The sequence below is a fragment of the Heliconius melpomene genome, chromosome 21, assembly GCF_056956725.1.
Source record: "Heliconius melpomene rosina isolate 202511_hmr_F chromosome 21, ASM5695672v1, whole genome shotgun sequence".
Taxonomy (NCBI): domain Eukaryota; kingdom Metazoa; phylum Arthropoda; class Insecta; order Lepidoptera; family Nymphalidae; genus Heliconius; species Heliconius melpomene.
In genome coordinates this window covers 2,645,132-2,665,046 of record NC_140409.1, presented here as the reverse complement: position 1 = coordinate 2,665,046, position 19,915 = coordinate 2,645,132, and the positions used below count along the sequence as shown (strand labels likewise).

The window sequence follows — 19,915 nt, the reverse complement described above, 5'->3', positions numbered from 1 at the left end:
GTGATCTTATAAGAGTTCCCTTTTTCCTTAAAAGGTGGGGGATTATAACTTTTACTATAAAATTCTTTAACCCTTACAACGTATTACAATTTCAAAATTAAAACAGAATGTGTGTTTTAAAATTAACCAATAGGTATGTAGGTACTCATCAGGCTTTGTTTTAAAACACAAAAAAATATTTTTTTATTTCAGATTGTAAACTAATCGAATGTCAAATCCCATCTAAATCCGTTGAATAGTTTTTGCGCGATTGTATGATGATGAAATATGCACTAGATTTTAAATTAGATCTCCATCAATACAATGGACGCGAACCGCTCTCAATTTTATCCCAGTACGTAGATTTTAAATAATCAACGTAAAAGCGTATACACAGATAAAACAAAAATAAAGATAATTCTTTTGTTTTTATATTTTATTAAAAATATTTTTTAGCATCACGCTGTATCCCGCACTTAACAAATTAGGCACCGTTCCCATTAAGACACTTCCGTTCCCCACTTTCAGCTGAATTTTTGAGGCATTGTGTATTGAGTAGCGAAATGCTACGTAGCGAAATGCTACGTAGCACTTTGTCCCGTTACCAAAGCGAGAAAATAAAAATATTGAATATTTCATTTCCTCGAGTGGCAACCGAACCCACGCACTTCTCGCAGTCGCTTACCTGCGCCTCTGCATCACTACTGGCCACATATTTTGTTAAAAATCATGGATGTCCACATAATAACTATTTTATTAACTTTACGAATTTCTTTTATAAAACATAGTACATTTAAAATGAATACGTTTTTAAAGTTACATACATGTAATTAGTTGAAATGGCTGTCTGCATTTTCTTATGGGTAAATTAATTTTAAGAATTGTTTTGTTTTATGGAATAGAAAAGGCAGTCGAGCGTACCGGTCACCTGATGGTAAATGATTACCGCCGCCCACGACCCCGTGTAGCACCAGCGGACAGGTGCGTTGCTGGTCTCATTCGTAAGCAGAGAGTTGTGGGTTCCATTCCCACTCTGGAGAAAGAATTGTTTTTATGTTTCCGCTCGAAAGACAAGCGATTTGGCGTGATTTCCAATATACTCAGATTGGACGTAAAGTAGATAATGGATTGTCATAACTACGAAAAATATGTTCCCTCTAATTTCTCTATCACGTGTGAGAAAAAAACCTCAAGCGGAATCGAACTAATAGCAATTACGTACAATAAAATACTTAGGTCCCGGCTATAGTTGATATATTAAATTTATCCTATTTAAAACTCATTATAAAAGTATAATTTATGTAAATAGATACTGTTATTTAGATGACGCTTCAATGGAATGAATGGTCAACAACCGTTCATCAGATATTCTGGCGTGAGTGAGATTTAACAATTTATACATCACTATGGCAGACGCATATAGAGCACTAGGTACAATACACTAGGTTTATTAAGAGAATGTGGATATCATGTTCGCTAAATATTTAATGTGTTGAGAAATTGAATTCTTAACGTCACACAGAGAAGTAAGTATATAGTAGAGTTAATTAAGACTCTCCATTTTCTACTTTGCTGTCAATTATATATAAACATTGCATATAGAGCGACGCTCAAAACAGTATTTTTCTTTTCTAAGAAAATAAGAAGAATTTAGGTATGATCGTTCATTCCGCTTAGGAGAGAAGAGAATTGAGATTGAAGGATGGATCTATTTTCATTTGCTAAAACAGGTGAAAGATAAATTCGGGGACAATTTCTGCCAGTTACAATCAACAGGAAATATAAATAACATTTGTATAAATAAACAGTTCAATAATGTTAATAGATCTCTACCTAACAATCTACAAAAATTGACTTAAATTAATGAAAAATCGGACAGCAGTGTAGAGCGGATCATAATCTCTAGTATATATTTTAAAAGTATTATGTTTGTCGCTAACAAAACTTATTGCGATTCACTCTAAAATAAAATTGTTTACGTACATACAGTCCGCGAGGTCTAAGCCGAGCTTTGCATTTGTACGAGTTTACACAGGTAGTGGAGGTGTGACGACGACGGTTTGACGCGCGGCGCATCCCTAGCTTGGTTTGAACTTGTTAATACTGCTTTTTGTCAACCGGCCCGAGGCACGGCGCATCCCTAGTTTGACGTAACTATACCTTTTGCACTGGTAGCAACGTCAAGTGTTTAAATCTTAATATTTTATTTTTATTATGAGGAAGCAATGTTCCTTGTAGAAGAATTTGCTTACGTCCAGCTTACACATCACGGGCTTTGTATGCACTGATATGTAGGTAAACGTTATTAACTTTTCCTTTTAATCTTACTAATTGAATGATATGTCTAAGCCTTCGTTTCTTCCGCCTCATAATTTGTGAAACATCGGAAAAATGTAGTGGAAAATCTTCACTTTTAAAATATATATACTACTAAATCAAGAAAAATAGGCGAATACCCGTCCTAGTTTATTTCTTATTGACACAACTAAATTAAAACGTTAACATAGCAACAACAACATTCATCAGCGAACACATATTTCTTTTTGTCAACAGAACTCTGATCACTGCAGTGAGTTCGCTAGTTGTTCAATACGCACAACAGAAATAAATAAACATTTAATTACGCTTTCAATATTTTATAAAATCTATGTAAATTTAATATAACTTGTGTGTATATATATCTAAATATATTCAACCAATCCGCAAAATTTTGATTAAAATATTACATTTCAAATGTTAAATATAGTTACGGGGCCCAATATACATTGTATTACGACTGCCTCGAATTCTACGTATTGCATTATAATATGTAAATTGTAGTATTGAGTATTTGTATTGGTGTGGTTCTAATACGTGTCGGGAATTCAATAGGATTGAACTTCAATATCTGACGCCGTTCATTATCGGAAATGGGCTTCGACACTAAATTCTCGTTAATTAAATTAAACAATCCCCTTTGGTGGTCTGTAGCGCGGCGCCGGCCACGGGCGGCCTCGCGCTGCTCGCAGCCCACAATGTAAATGAAAAAACTTTTGTTCATTTTGCTTGCACCTTTGATATGATTGCGTAATTCCGTTAATAGCTTTTTGTTCGTTCAAATATTCTTCTCCTGTCTCCTTTTTGTCTTTGATGCGCTCATTGCACAAATGGCAAGTTAGAGATGAGGTAATCCAGTGAGGAGATTTTTCTAATTTTCATTGTTTAAAAAAAAAATGTTTATTAAGTTATTATTAAAGTTCTTTCATTGAGCATATTGAAGAGTATTATATATTCTACTAGCGGACCTGGACGCGGCTACGCCTGCTTGAAATATAAGAATATAATTTCTATACAAATATAATTTCAATCTAGATGAAATGCTAATAGTGAATATTATATTTATTTTCATAAGGATGAATATCAAAATGACGCGGTAACGAACGCGGTCGCGTAGCGACGACGGTTGTTATTAACATGGCAGAATAAATTGCATGTCAAATTAGAAAGTATTTTAATTTATTAGTATATATGTGTAATGTAATGTTATATAGTCTATAGCACTTCTGAAGAATGCAGCTTTCATACAAAACAAAGATAAAGTAAATCGATCCAGTAGATCCAGAGATCTTAGCGTTCAAACAAACAAACAAACAAACAAACTCTTCCGCTTTATTATATTAGTATAGATTTATCATCCGCAGTTGCGCCTATTAATAGAACTTGGTGAATTCAGAGATTTCACAAACTGTGTAGTAGATACCGACAAAATTACCATTTTTTAAATAAAAACGCTCCACCGAGTGGGCTTTTGGACAACAATGCAATTATTAAAGTGAGAAAAAAAATTAAGAATAAAACCAGTGACAGAAAAAGTTTTCTTTGATTAATTGCTATATAGATATTTTGTAATATCTGTAACTTAACATTTTTCAACACAGTTTTGTGACTTCACTTGGACTGGCACTAACATGTTTTGAACTTCGAAGTGTTATCCAGAGAATGTGGTTTTGAATTCGACGGTACATGTTCGATATTTTTCAATTTCCATACTATTGTTGAGGTGTCTATTGTGAAAAGGATCCTGAAAATGATGTCAGAGGACCTATACATTCAGAATTGCAATTTTTCAACCACTATGCTAACAATAAAAAAGGAAAAAGGCATTGCATGTGTATGTGTACAGAGAGGTACATTAAGGACACTTTCTGCCGAATTGCCGGTGGCAGAACTCAACGCCACGCTTTGCCTTGACTGACACCAGAGCGAAGAAATGGAAATATAAACGTAATTAAATATTTCACTTCAGGGAACTTGGGGATCGAACCCACAACCGTCACATTATATATATTGCATTACAATTTCAATTTATATCTCAGCTATAACTGTGTTCATAGGTAGTAGCCGTGTAATCGAGCAGCAATTATATCAACTGTGTCACATATCGTTCAGTAAACATATACGAAGTTTCGAAAACAAACAGATATACTATCGATAACGTATAATTATGTGTATATCAAGTATATTTATTACTTGTATGCGTGTACAGTAAAATCAATTATTATTGAAAAACTAAATAAAAAAGAAAAAGTATAAAAACCATTCGTCCGACGACGTCGCACTCAAAGACGTACTCAACAGTATATTGACAAAATGATCGAATAAAAAACAAATCTGGGACCTTTCAAAAAGAATCCATTGAAACAGAATCCATTGAAAGGAAATGAATTATAAAAATAAGTAACAAACTCGATGACGCAAGTGCACTGCAGCTGCAGCAATGATGGAATATTGATTAGACGAGGGCAATAATTTCCGTAACTTGTCAAATAACTGAAATTCCCCACTAATAATATAAATGTTTATATAGCGATAGTACTGACTGTTCGCTTGGAATGTCTAACGCAATACTTTACAGTATATTTAGTTTTCCATACTTTAAACTGTTAAGTACTTGCGGAAGAGTAAACATTAAGTTTCCTCATGCTCACCTGACCTATATCTATTCTGTATTAAAATGAAAAGCACCTATTTTTCTGTTATATAATGAGTTATTAATACTTTTTCGTTCTAAATTCTAAATATTCAAGATTTAATATTTAATAAGCAAACTTCTTCATCATAGCGTCCAATCTTGAAGCTGGAGTTCATGAGTTACAGGTTTAAGCACAAATATGAATATAATATCGTGAAATAGTATCGTATTGCGGATTTATTGCAAATAGAATATTGAAATAAAAAAATACTAGTTGTACGTTTCGCGATTTGTTAGAGGCGGTAGAGCACGTAGCGCCCCGTAGCCTCGTAGCGGCCTCGCTCGTAGCACGATCGTACCGACCTCGGCAAACATGTAAAAAATGCATGTCCACTGTAGATACCTGAAACTATCGTCACGTCATGCGGAATAAAAAATGATTGTAAATATTTGAGTTACTCTTAAGATTTATATTAGATGCCTTGTATTATAATAATAATAATAATTTACTGATTTTATATTATTAAAATGTATTAAATATACATGCATCTGTATATGAAGACATCTTTTTTGTTTAACTTGTATTAAAATATATATATTTTAATACTATTTTCAAGTATTTAAAATTATTAATAATAATAAAATTAAGAAAGATAAATAACCTAAAAATTTTCAAAATGATTTCACAATGAAAAAAATAAGATAGCATTCCAAAATATACAAGAACTTATATTTAAGATGCTAAAACGGTCATAGTTTGATTAATATCTCAATAGTACCTGATTTCCATGCATACTTACTTAAAGCTGCACGAAGTGAGCACCTCGCATGCGCGGTCCCAGTAGGGCTCGTTGGAACAGCCACTGTCCTTCTGCCGCTCTGGTCGAGAGCACTCGCCCTGTCCTCTCGGGTCCTGTCCACGAAATAAATACCGATAGTTGGTTATATTTTCATTTGTGGTTGCTTTTAGTTTAAATTCTATCTGGCGTTCAGATATCTATGGCAGTCATATTTTTTAATAACAAGTAAGTAAGAATATTTTTTTGTTATTAAATATTTATAAATGAAATGTATACCTGTGTACTTTCAGAATTTCACATTCAGAATTCTTTTTAATTTAGAATTTTTAGGTTTATAAAATTTAAAAATTAATAATTATAGTGTAAAATAAAATTAAAATTTCTTTTCTCAATTATTATACAGATTTCAATAAGTAACTTATTTTAATGCTTATGCTTAAATATGTTTAGCAAAATTAAAATAATTATTACAATAAGTATCTATTAACGTATATTGTCTATATTAAACAACATTAATATACAATACTAGCGGCCCGCTAGCGGTTTCACCCGCGTGAACTATGTTATTATTAATTTCTGTCTCCATGACTACGTCCTAGTGATGTCTATGCAAAATTTGAGACTCCTAGCATTTGTAGTAACGAAGTTTCATACAAAGTTTCCACCCCAAAAACAACCCCTTAGAAATAGAATATTGCAAATTCCCGTCTTAGCGAGCACCTACGTCCTATAAGTAACTCCTATGCAAAATTTCAGATTCCTAGCACTTGTAGTTTCTGAGATTTCGAGATGAGTGAGTGACCTTTCGATTTTATATATATAGATGAAATGAAACAACAACTTAGTCATAAAATATTCTGCACGTAAAATAAACTGCTTTTTGCTCATCTCGACCCATTAGGTTTATCCGGCTCTATAAAAAGTATATTTTACATAGAGTACCGGTAAGTTAGAGTACCAAGTACCAACAACTGTGATATAATAACAGCGACGTGTATTTGTCGAGACACAAATGGTGTGACTATAACGCGACAGTTATGGGTTCGATCCCCACTCGGGGGAATTATTTATTAGTATTTTCATCGCTCTAGCACTAAGGGAAAAGCCCGACGTTGAGCTTCGCCTCTTAACACGCAATACCTCGAAAAGTTCGGCGGAAAGTGGGGGAGAGAGTGTCTTAACACTAGGTTCCCTCTGCCTACCCTGATATGTAAGGTATCCTATATACCTCACGGAAACTGTATATATAAAGTGTATTATTATATAATTTTCTTTACATAATTTAAAATAAACATGTTTTTCCTTTAAATGTGAAGCCAATTTTTCGCTTCCATTTATGTGCTACAATAAACCTCGTTGTAGTATCAGATGAAACACTATACGAGTATATTAACATATTATCTTGTTAAAGCTGCTTTTTATTTTATTGTTTTCATTTTGTGAGCTCGATATTGAAACTTTATAACATAATGCAATCACGATATTGCTTCACATATTTTTATAAAAACCTCAATAATTTGATTTTCTTCTATTTTTTATGCTTTTTATAAATATATTTTTTTTTGTAAAAAATGGACAATTATAAATTGTTGCCTAATTAATATAATTTGTAATATCAACAGACGAGAATAACCATTGTGGGAAAATTATTTAGTAGATATTTTATATTTTTTCCAAATATTTTTTGTTTTTATTTGTAGTTATAACAGAATTTGTTTAAAGTTTACAATAAAATAATGCGTCACGCATTTAAACAAACTATCCTCTTTGATTATTTAAGTAGATTCCTAAGGGATTGTATAGAAGACGAGTTAGACGCGCGATTTGACTTTTACGTCATAACTGCAAACGCGCGTTTTGCCGTTCGTGCGTAAAACGCGTGTAAAAACGCAAATATTTCGATAAAAACTGGTCCAGATAACGGCGGTGACAGAAACGCGTCATCAGTACCGGTTGATCTAATGCGCTATCAAATCGGCTCAAAAACGAAAGCCTACAATACAAAATACACTTTATTATACCTGTTATTAAGATTTAAAATATATCAAAATTTTCATAATTTGTCATCAAGTTAAGGATCGCGTTTATATCAGTTCGGGCTTACTTTGAGTTTATATTTGATAAATGAGTGATTGTACTCAATCAGTTTGCGGGACGCATATGTACCTATGTGGGATTAATTACCTGCCGATATAATGTTCCCATTAATTAATACCTGTGATCGTACTGCTAATTAATATTAGTATTCTTTACGTTATGTTATATCTTTCTCAAAGGCAAATACATGACGAAAATATTACGACTTGATTTACATGTACATGTGCTAATAATAATACAAAAACTGATGTGGTTCTTCTGATAATAATATGTGATTTTTCATTAACTTTGAATTTTAAATTTTTAAGTGGTCTTGTTTCTTAGTGACTCAGCTCTTAAAATGAGAACAAAAAAATGTGGTCTTGTTCATATTTTTCTCTATTTTCGGTCTCATGTACTTACTGTGAATTAAATCACACTTTGTATAATTTTATAAGGTTTTTAATTATGTAATAGATGCTTGCCTTTAATTATAAGCATCTAGCATTGAGATAACGAGAGAACCCACAACTGTGGTATTAAAATCACTTTCTACTTACAGAACCGAAAAAGCAGAAGTATTTTTTTCCTTTTAATTATAAAAATGAAAATCTAATAGTAATATCGTAACTATCAATATATTTCTTTAGCGTTATGCAAGCGACATGTTCAGGTATATTAGTTCTAACAATTTACTCCACTGGTAGTATGTGGGCAATGTTACGATAAAATAGAAAAGCAGCCAGCGTCGGAAATAATATTTCCGTCCTACATTTCTCGCCACTCTATTAATTATATTATTCTTTAAACCTATATGAGAGAATATTAATATTTTTATCTATATTGAATTAATTAATGTGCTATATTTTTAAGTAACAATTTGTTATTTATTTTTGTTGCAGGCACAATGTCGTCGATTAGACTGCCATCGATTGTAGTCAAATGACAATAACTAGACTAAAGGTAATAAAATCATTTAAATATTTATTGTATACAAGCGGTTTGCCCGCGGCTAGGCCCGAGGATTTATGTTGTACTAAAGAAATAGAACGTTTAAAAGTCCTCCTGATGAAATTAATGCTTAATTCAACAGTACGTTTTATGCTTTATCAAGATACTTTAGTACCTACCATTTGTTGACAATAAATAGCGTTACATGTGTCTATTTCTACTATCTCAAATATGAACTTTTTAAAAATTTAAATATTTATATCTTTTGATAGAGTGAAGCGATTACAATGAAATAAAAACTAAAACCTTCTCTGAGTTACTTATAATTTTTATGTATAAAAGTTGCTTAAATTGGTTGTGTACTTTTTACGCGATACGTGTTCACATAAACAGATAAACAGACAAACAGACCAAAAATACTGGAAATGGATTCTGTTAGTTATCCTTTAACACCCTGGCTATTTTTTTTTAAATATTTTCAATGTACAGAAACGACTTTTCTACAGATTTATTATAAGTATAGATTATTATAAGTATACATAATTGATTTACTTTTATGCCTCTCTCTGAAAGATGATGATGATGAGATGCCCTCATAATTTTAACTCTCCTCTGACGTTTCGTTTGAATTAATAATTAATCATTCCGTTATATTAAGACGACTAGTGACGTTACACATACACTCTATACTCGTAAGAACACACACAAATGCAAAGCTCAGCTTTGACCTCATTGGCTGTACGTATACTACGATACTTCAGTTTTAGCTAAAGCTTATATGGAGATTTCCCCAAACTTAAATAAATTAGCAAACGTGTACATTGATTTGACAATTTAAATTATTTTTACTTAACTTATAAAAACAAAAGATCTATATTGAAGAATCATATTTACACTACGAGAAGTCACCGCGGACTTACAATATTAAACTTTTACCTATTTATGTATAATCGATGCAATTATTACATTTTTTACAATTTATTTAAAATGTTTACACTACTTAAATAGTCTAGGACTATTAAAAAATCTGAAAATTAATTATCATTTAAATAAACCATGTTCATTATAGTAAATTGCATACTAATAGTATCTATATTTTCATGTCTGTTTTTAATTAATTAATCATATTAATTATATATACAGTGTCGGGAGCGCTCATGAGACAGTCGTGTCACCGTCTGCTCGAGCACCAACAGGCCGGCGGGGAAGAACCCCCGCTATACTCACCCATTGATCAAATTTCAGGTAAGACTTCGTTCCAAGCCTTGGCATACTTTTGTACCACTTCAAAGAATTTTCAAATTCAAATATTATTCAAACTTCTATTAAAATATAAAAGGAACATATTTAACTTTTACATAACAAGACTGTATTACGTGAAGGATAGCATATAAAAGAGCGTCATTGAACCAACCTCGTTGCGATCTCTAGAATTTCTATCTTAGAATAAATATGAAAATAATATTAAAATGGGTATATAGAACTATCATGTTACATTTTAAAAGCTTATGACATTATACGAGCTCGTATCAGGAACCTGATATTCTTATAAGTTTCAAAAGATAATGTATTTGACACGTGACTTACAGCAACTACTCGATAGGAGCCTTTTAGTATATTCAGTAGTTTTACGAACTAATTATTTGACTTTAATTATTTATTAAAATCTTTAATCGTGTTAAGGAATGTTTGTATAAATATTTTTAATCTTTTACATTTCAATAAAATAAAGACAATTTTATATCAATTTGAGTTACTAAGAAGAAATCCAATATCACTCCCGAAAATATTTAGGAAATAAGTGCATTTATGGTGTTCCACACAGGTCACAACGTATTTAGTAATGAATACAGTAACTGCGGGTGTATTTAGCGTAATAAGAATTGTTAAATCATTTTATGCCAATATTCTTAGAATAAACTGAATATAAACCGAAATATGATATGAAACTCATACATTTCAGTGTTTGAAGTGATAGTTCTTTTCAATTATGAGAAGCGCAAACCCGAAAGCCTTAATATTAAAACAAAATTCAACAAACAACTACTCTATCTACTTTTAAGAGTAAAGTTGTTCATTATTGTAAAGCATTTCCAAAGTTACAACTTGTAATATTCTGCAACAATACTAATATAACTTTGACATTTGCTTATTTTTAGCTTATTTTTAAACATTTTTTCATGTTCCTACTGTTTGTTTGGGACCTGCTTGAATTGGCCATTTGCTATAATTGGCAGTACGGTGACGGCAATCATTGGTTCGATTTTATGCTGTACAAGCTAAACAATCGCGTTGAGCGGACTTGATATTAGTGAAGAATATTTGTTACTTTGTAACGCTAATGGTTGACAATAGCCTCTAGCTACAACCTATTACAATATTTTATAAATATCTCATGATCAAATAGCCAAGGAAAAATAATAAGTTCGTCAAATAAAATAAAAAACAAACCATATATCTAAAAACTGTGTGCCGTTGGTTAGTTACATTGCTGTTAAGTATTTCGAGCGTATGATACTGTTAGGTTAGGGTCATAGGGTCAAACTTTCTTGGGATTCCTTAAAAAAAGTTTAGGGGTCGAGCGAAGATAGGAGAATAAACGAGGAGTTTTGATACAGCGCTACCTGATCATGTGGGCCGGGAGGCCGGCGGCAAGCTGACACGATATGCGCCGGCGGAGGAGGACGAGGCGACACTCAGGGAACTTCTACTTAGGTACGTGTGACCCTAGAGACATGTGACAAAATATTAGCTTTTCGCCTTTACTACTGGCTTTGTTGCATAAAAGATTAATGACAATCTGTGTGTCGATGTATCTCTACATTTTCATTCTGGCTTGGCATCCCAAATATCTTGTATTGCAGATATTCTTAAGATGCGAACCGCCGACTTGGTCCCGTTCCACCACGTAGCTTCCCTTACTTCATGACATCGGACCATACCTCACCGTACTGTCGCATACATTAGTTTCGATGGCCATCACGTACTTACTGTACATTGCTATGACTACTGACCGAGTCGAGCACAGCGTCCCGTCTTCCACTTCAGCTCATACCAAAGAGACACTTCAGATAGCGTAATACACCAACCACACCGACGTGGAACTAACGCTTGCAAGCATGTGTGTGACCGTTATGTGTTTTATAGTAGCACTCTTTATTTTATATTCAAATTGAAATTGTGTTTACAGATTAAATAGCAAAAATATTCAATTAATCAAATTGAAACGTGAGAACAGCGGGTTAGAATATTATTAAATTACTAATAATAATGTGGCCAGCGGTGGCGAAGGGGCACAAATGTCTGACTGTAACCCCGATCGGTTCTGGGTTCGATCCCCACTCGAGAATTTGAAATATTTCATATTTTTATTTCTCTGTGTTGGTGTCTAGTGTCTCCAGTGTTTTAACACTAGGTACTGCATACACAACTGTGTGCGGGATAAAGCGTGAAGCTGAAAAAAAATCACTGAACCGATATTGTTTAATAGTAATTCACGTATTTGTTGATTTTACATTGCAATAATGTAACATGCTTATTGTTTCCGTTTCGATAATGCTGGGCTCGGGAATAAATAAGCTTATAATTAATATTCAATCCCGAAATGCTAAAGTTGACTTTTTACACACTATGTGTATAGAGTAATTTTTATTACATAATATCAATGCTAGTTAACTCAGAATATAGTTAATTATTTCAAAAATATCATCGAAATTTAATATTTTATCTATGAAAATTTATAACACTTTACACGAGTTTCAGTCAGTTGACAAAATAAAAGGAAATAGAACTCTTTCATATATCATTTTTAGTTTCAATCTACACAATTTTCTGCTCAAAGGGGATACACTAACAGCATATTATAGAAACATAAAATTCTTCCTATTATCAACATAGATAACTTCAACTATTTCCAGAAGTTTTGTACGACGGTCATTTATATTTTTTGCTTTGAAGCTTGCGAAACATTTAAATACCATTAAAAAAAGATATAAAAAAGGCAAGTGAAATAATATTTCTCATTCAGAAGTTAAGCATCAGCATGTTTTGATTGCTGTTATGTAGTAATTAAGTATCGCACTTAATTATTTCAATAGTTATTTAAAGATCCAGTTCAAGTTGATAGTCTGGTAGAATAACAGTCAATATTTAAAAATTTAATTAATGATGAACTTTTTATTTTTATTTTTCAATGAAGACTATTTAAAAAATTGTATTGGGAGAAATTTATAGTTTTTTTTTAAATAAGTACTTTTAATTATGAAATGTGAACTGACTACCTGTACATATATAATTTACATTAATACGGGAAGCTGTAATAGTCGATTTTAAAAAGCATTACAGAACCCATACATATCGTGTTTTAATTATTAAGCGCTGAAGTAATTATTTTATAATATAACTAACTACATTAAAATTCGCGTATATTACTTGAAATATAAGAGTGGATTACATTTGATAACGACCAGTGGAGCCGCTAGATAGGTTTCGCAGTAACGGCTAACGTAGACTAAATGACTGTTTGCCCCCGCCCTAATGCAGACTACGTTAAATACATATCCCTTTGTATCAAGTAGGTATAGTAGGTACATAGTGGTAGTCAGAGGCAGCAGGGTAGGCAGAGGAAATATAGTATTAAAACACTCCGTTCACCGAATTTTAGAGGCATTGAGTGTTGAGTGGCGGAACTCAACGTTGCTGAATCGCGACACCAGAGCAAAGAATGGACATATAAATTTGAATAAATATTCAATTACCTCGAATGGGAATCAAAGCCACAATCGGTCACGTTTACAGTCACATTTTGCCTCTGACTGACCTCAAAATATCTACAACACGTGGAATATAAATGGATTCCTTTGAAGAAGCGTGTTTAAAATAAACAAGGTACAAAATACGATTAAACATAACATGTAGAGCTCTGTTATTAGTTATTTACATTGAAAGCGAATGTAATTTCCATTACCTTTGAGTCATCAGATTGCATCTGAAAGACCCCTGTACCAACATACGCTGCCGTTTGTTGGTGTTGTCTGATAGGATTTCATGTTAACTAAGAGTTGAAATGGCCACCGCACACCAGTCAATACTATTCAATAGAATATTTCGGTAGAATTCAACATTGGTCGGCTTTGTCTGGTTGTCAATATTACTGTTGAAAGGAGATTCGTATTGGGGATACGTAGCTATGTAACTTTAGCTAAAAATGTACTTCATTTGAAATATTGGTTGGATTTGCCACATTTGGCCACATTTTTTACTAGCAGCCCGCTCGCGGTTTCACCCACGTGAACTACGTTATTATTAATTTCTGTCTCCATGACTACGTCCTAGTGACGTCTATGCAAAATTTGAGACTCCTAGCATTTGCAGTAACAAAGTTCCATACAAACTTTCGACCCCAAAAATAATTCCTTAGAAGTCGAATATTGCAAATTCCCGTCTTAGCGAGCACCTACGTCCTATAAGTAACTCCTATGCAAAATTTGTGATTTCTAGCACTTGTAGTTTCTGAGATTTCGTGATGAGTGAGTGACCTTTCGATTTTATATATATAGATATATTATTGGCCGTCGTGGCGTAGCTGCGTCTTCTGCACTGTCACTATAAACGTGAACAGTGTGCGTTTGATTCCCTCTCAGGAAGAGTCGTGGTCGCGGTCGCGAGTTCTGAGGAAACTGCTAAAAACAAAATGCAGCGTGAATGTAGAAAGATATTATTATTATTAAATAGAGAATACTTTTGGGCAGTTGTAGTATTTCGATTATAAAATAATGAATAATATAATCCACCACCACTCAATTGGGATTCATATTTTTCAAGATCGTCGGATTAAACAAAGTATGCCGAACCCAACGAACTTTGTCTTCTAGTTACTTTAGATATTCTTTTCTTATCCCGCAATAAGGAATAAGGAGGAAATGTGTTAAGATATTTATTAATTAAGATATTATTATTTAAGTTTCATACGACCAAACCCAATTGTAACAAATGAGTACTGAGAGGAGGTTTTGGAATCCTCACAGATAGATAGTAATTCACGAAGTCTTACAAACTGCTTTTTTTTCAACTTTACACTTGACTAATGTAAATTTGCATAACCAGAAAGGAGTTTGTGTTAAGACACAGGAGGTTGTGTTGTTTTAGAGTCCTTACGTATATTTAATAAAACAACAAAAAAAATATTACGTTTTTCAGTCTTAATAAATACCCAAAACGCGGATTCATCCATCCACTCGGGGAAATGAAATATGTTTTATATTTTCATTTCTCCGCTCTGGTGTCGAGGCGAACCGGAGCATTGCATCAACGCGTAATGTTTCCGAAATTCGGCGGAAAGCGGGGCACGGAGTGTATTAACACTAGGTTCCCTCCACTTACCCCGCTGTTTGCGGGATACAGCGTGAAGTTGATGTAATATTTTAGCTACATTTTGCTTCGCTTAAATTAACAAAATAGAAAAACCAAAACATTCATAATAAACTAAAATAATATAATGTTTTAATACGATCGCGTTTAATCTAGGCTTATCTGCTACGGGTGAGTAAGTCCATAGTCTGTCATCCGGCTGCTTTAACTCGATCATAAGAGATTTGTAAACGTATAATTGAATGCAATAGATGTTTTCCTTTACTCTTTACTATTTAGATATAGTAAGCATTGCTTGTGATTTATTACATAACAAGTAAAATTTCTTAGAGAAATTTTCCAAATTCAATTTGAATTTCATTCTCCTATGTAAATTATTAATTTCCGCAATTGACATTTAACAACATAGACGTATATTTTGTGCACATTAACATTTAATAAAGAGTTCCATATTCTTGAAGAAATTTAAAACCCACAATATATGATGAATCTTAGTCACGTTGTTACGTAAAAAAATATACTACAGGAGTTGGAATAAAAAATAAAAGAAAACTTGAAAGCCATGCCGCGGTTTTAAGCGATGCGCGCGCTAACAGATAGGCGGTAAAACAAAAAACACAAACGCTTTTTTTGGGCTTGCACTTCATCCGACCTTTGTTACAGTTCGCCCATACATACATATATACATGTATGGGTAGACAGTGATGTGCCAAATACATTTTTGACTAACAAGAACAAGAAAATGTACGAAATATATTTGTAAAATTTAACTCAGCTTCACGCTGTATCACGCAGCAGGGTAGGCAGAGACAACCTAGTGCTAGTACACTCCCACTCCACATTCCACCGAATTCTGGAGGCTCTACACCAGAAAGAAAATATAAATTTAAATAAATATACAAAATAAATGTTGACCAAAATTGTTATTGAACTTTTAAATATTTAATTATAATTTCAAAGTAAATCGTTTATGGTTGACAGATTTATTGGCTAGTTTGATCACGTGAAATATAAAGAGCGATGATAAATTTGATAAACCAATTTTGTCTTTATAAATTAATAATTAACAAAATGTATAAGCGATGTTGCTGAAAATTTAAACACAAAAACAAATAATTAGTAAATAAAAACAATTCTCAATATTTATATGCAGTATAGAGTTTCTGAAAAGTGACAAGTTTATGTACAGTTAATAAGAGTTTAAAAAAGCAGACCTTGTTATAAACAAGTCGAACTTTCCGAACTCTAACATAAGCGACAGCGACGCCGATGTACATACGAGTATGTTTGCGTTTAACGAGACTTTGTTCTAGCTTGCATATTAATCAACGATTCGTTTAAAAAATCCTGGCTAAAACTTTCTCTCTGAATATTTATAACCTTTTTCTTTTTATTAATCTATTTATTATTTATATTTTTTAATTCGGCCGATTTTCTTTACAATCTGGCCATTATCTCTAATGAATTTTAAACATACATAATATCTATTTTCTAGTATTAGTAAGTAGATTCAAATAGGAAGCCAGTTAGTGTTTGAAATGGTTTTAAAGTAGAGTACTTATCAAGTTAGGTTAGAATCCAGGTAGTAATTGAAATGGTTTTAAACTAACATACATACGAGTACTTACGAGTAAGTACGTATGCAAAACTTACTTGAGCAAATTCAATTACACTCACCTTATTTAATATCATCATCATGTTAGTATCAATTTGATGTTAATATTTGTAAGGTGAATATATAAGGTTGTAATTTACAAGAGCATTTAAAAAGTAATTTAACGACCTCGAAAAAAACATACATAATTCATCTAGAAAATTATTCATATAAACATAATGATATGGGTATCAATTGTTGGCGTTACCGCTTATAATACCTAAGCTTGTATCAATTATAATTTTCAAAGTCTAATTTAATTACACAATTACCAATAACACAAACAAAGTGGCTATTGTTGATGACTTAAATTGTGACAAAATCTATCCAATATTTATATATTCAATTTAATATTCGATTATTACCTATTGAACAATCTCAACCGCTAATTACAATATTATATATTTTGGCATAATATTTTGTGTTTTTATTATCTGTGTAGTATTTAGTAAATATTTTTAATTTCTTTTTTTATTCGTCCAGCCTTCAGAGACAGGTGAGCGTGATGAGCATGAATCTGTCAGCCAAGCTGGACGAGCTGCAGCGCGGCGACCGGCAACTGGAGACGACGGTCGCGCTCTGCGAGATCCGCTCCCAGCTTCAGGAACTCACGAAGAGTGTCGAGTCATGCCAGAGTGAAGTCTCAGAGGTGACAATTTTACTATAATTTTTTAGTAGTTATTATGTTGTTTTTATTAATATCTTTAATAGTGTTGGTTACTAGCAGAACCTAACGCCGCGCTGTCTACTAAAAATGTTTGAAATATAATTATTCTGCCTCGGAGAACTGTTCCGTAATTCCCGCCTCTTGCTACTAGTCCAACCCTTTCCTACTAAGCTACGATAGCATCATAATGTGACAATTTGTTTTTTCTTTAGTTGGGAACGTGATGTTAAGATACTTCGTTCCTCATTTTCCGACCAATTTTCAAGATTTTGTATTTTGAGTGGCAGAACTCAACGCCACGCTTAATCTTGTTACCAAAGCGGGAAATGAAAATAGTTTATTCCTCCGAGTGGATAGTGAACCCAAAACCATTGCAGTCAGATGCTGTACTATTCCGCCACGACAACCTTTAGTCTTTCTGCACTTCCCAATTTTTTCATCGTGTGTCTACAAAACGACTTATACAGCCACCTAAAAACGGAGTATGCTGAACGTCTTATTTACATAAAGGTGAAACGCGATATGGTTGCCATCAAGCAAGAGCTGGACACCGTCCAACAAGTGAAAGAGGAGATTGAAGAACTGCGTGAATATGTGGATCGTCTCGAAGAACATTCTCAAAGGCGTAAACTTAAGCTGCTTGAGCAGGTACGCTCTTAATAATTTTAGTGTATCTTATGAATGAATGAAATCTGTATCTCAAGATCGATCTAAGACTTGAAAGCGGTTTATAAATACGGGAATTAGGAAGCACAAGTAAGGAATAACATAAAAATAGAATCAGTATGATACTCATAACATGATCACGTTTCTATGAAAACTTGTTACAATTTCATCCTCAATATACTCTTATATGAAATGTAATATTAAAATCGTATATTTATTATAATTCCATTTTATAATATATTTTATATTTTTTAATATCGACATTGAAGAGGTAGGTATTATTAACAAATGCGGATAGAATTTTCTAGAAATATATTCATAGACTCGCTTTATCGCGAGCCGGGCTTTGGAGAAATAAGGAATACTGGTCTAGAAATGCAATTTATTCCGCGACTCAGCTTGAGTTTCATAGAAAATTATTGTGCTATTTATTTTATTCGTTGCATAAATTTATAGTTCATTTTAATGAGGCTGAGTTGATAAAATTTTGCGTAATAGCTATCGTTAGAAGCTAAATACCTGTTGCAAAATGAAATTAACAAGAAAATGCAATCTCTCGTCGTCTCTTATTTTTCTCTAGGAAAAATATTTGCTCAAAGTAAATTCCTTTTAAAATTACTCGTTTATTAACTTAAAAAAATTAAGATTTAATATTTTATTACCTTTATTTTTATTTAGAAATTTTAAAGTGTAGCTCAACCTTTAGCTCAACCATGTCACAATACAACAAAACTGAAATAACAGTTTCATCTAACAAAGCCCCTGTACATTATTAATTCGATTCATAATTAGCCAATTGATAGCATTTATGAATTGTTTAACTCCATCTGTCACTCGGTACTGCATGATGAAAACATTATAATAGTATCTCTACAAATCGATAATTATAATCTATTTATTTTTTCATTGACTTTTAAATAGAAAAAATAGTTTTAATAAATTTAATAATAATAAAAAGTAAACAAATGCAACTTTCATTCACATACATCACATTCTTTTAGTTTAGTAGCATATATAGATTGAACTTGCTTTTATAAAGAAATAGCAAAGTATTGGTTCCCCATTCACCATTATATATTTTTTATCATTATGTTAATTTAACATCTCTGCAACCCCAAACCCTGTGGCAGTCATTACGCTTAAATCCATAATTTTGTTAAATTGCTAATAGGAAAAAAAAATCAGCTTCACGCTGTATCCCGCACACAGCAGGGTAGCCAGAGGGAGCCTAGTGCTAAACACTCCGTTCCCCACTTTCTGCCAAATTCTGGAGGTATTGCGTGTTGAGTGGCAGAACTTAACGCCGCGCTTTGCCTCGGCACCAGAGCGAGGAAATGGAAATATTGAGTTTTATTGTTGGTATATGTTATTCAAGGGGAGACCAGACTTGATATAACTACTATTGGAGCAAATAGTATCAGTAAAGTATTAGTATTAAGTAATCATTTTGCTTAATATGAATGAAGAAAATTTACCCAATCCTACCCAATACCAGTGGTGGAACAACACACTTTTGTTGCAGGGTCTTACATTCTTCTTATCATATGCCATCTTGGCCGCGGTGCTCGGAATGCTGCAGTTCGGATACAACACTGGTGTCATCAACGCTCCTGGCAAAGTAAGATTATACAATATATCTAATTAACCATTGTTATCCATTGACAATATAAAGCATTATTATGCTATGTTACACAGATTATTAATTTATTTCAATTTGATATATCTAGCTTTTTTCTTTTCTGTGTGGATTTTTTGACATTTTATTTTGCCAACGATGTGCTTTTTGACTAATCGTCAAGAAG

The 19,915-nt window shown here is 32.7% G+C and overlaps 1 protein-coding gene across 3 annotated transcripts in view; it reads left to right on the top strand.

The window, feature by feature from the left end:
* The window catches only part of Glut1 (Glucose transporter 1), a 46,654-nt gene that overhangs the window by 16,859 nt on the left and 9,880 nt on the right, over positions 1 to 19,915 (top strand). For 2 of the 3 annotated variants that reach the window (XM_085205703.1, XM_085205702.1), the window contains exons 2-7: positions 8,709 to 8,769; positions 9,901 to 10,002; positions 11,376 to 11,472; positions 17,264 to 17,429; positions 17,958 to 18,095; positions 19,636 to 19,731. In XM_085205703.1, the coding sequence (XP_085061829.1) occupies positions 9,915 to 10,002; positions 11,376 to 11,472; positions 17,264 to 17,429; positions 17,958 to 18,095; positions 19,636 to 19,731 (585 nt within the window). In that variant the 5' untranslated portion in view covers positions 8,709 to 8,769; positions 9,901 to 9,914. The remainder of the gene's footprint in view (positions 1 to 8,708; positions 8,770 to 9,900; positions 10,003 to 11,375; positions 11,473 to 17,263; positions 17,430 to 17,957; positions 18,096 to 19,635; positions 19,732 to 19,915) is intronic. The other variant, XM_085205704.1, reaches the window with a different exon arrangement.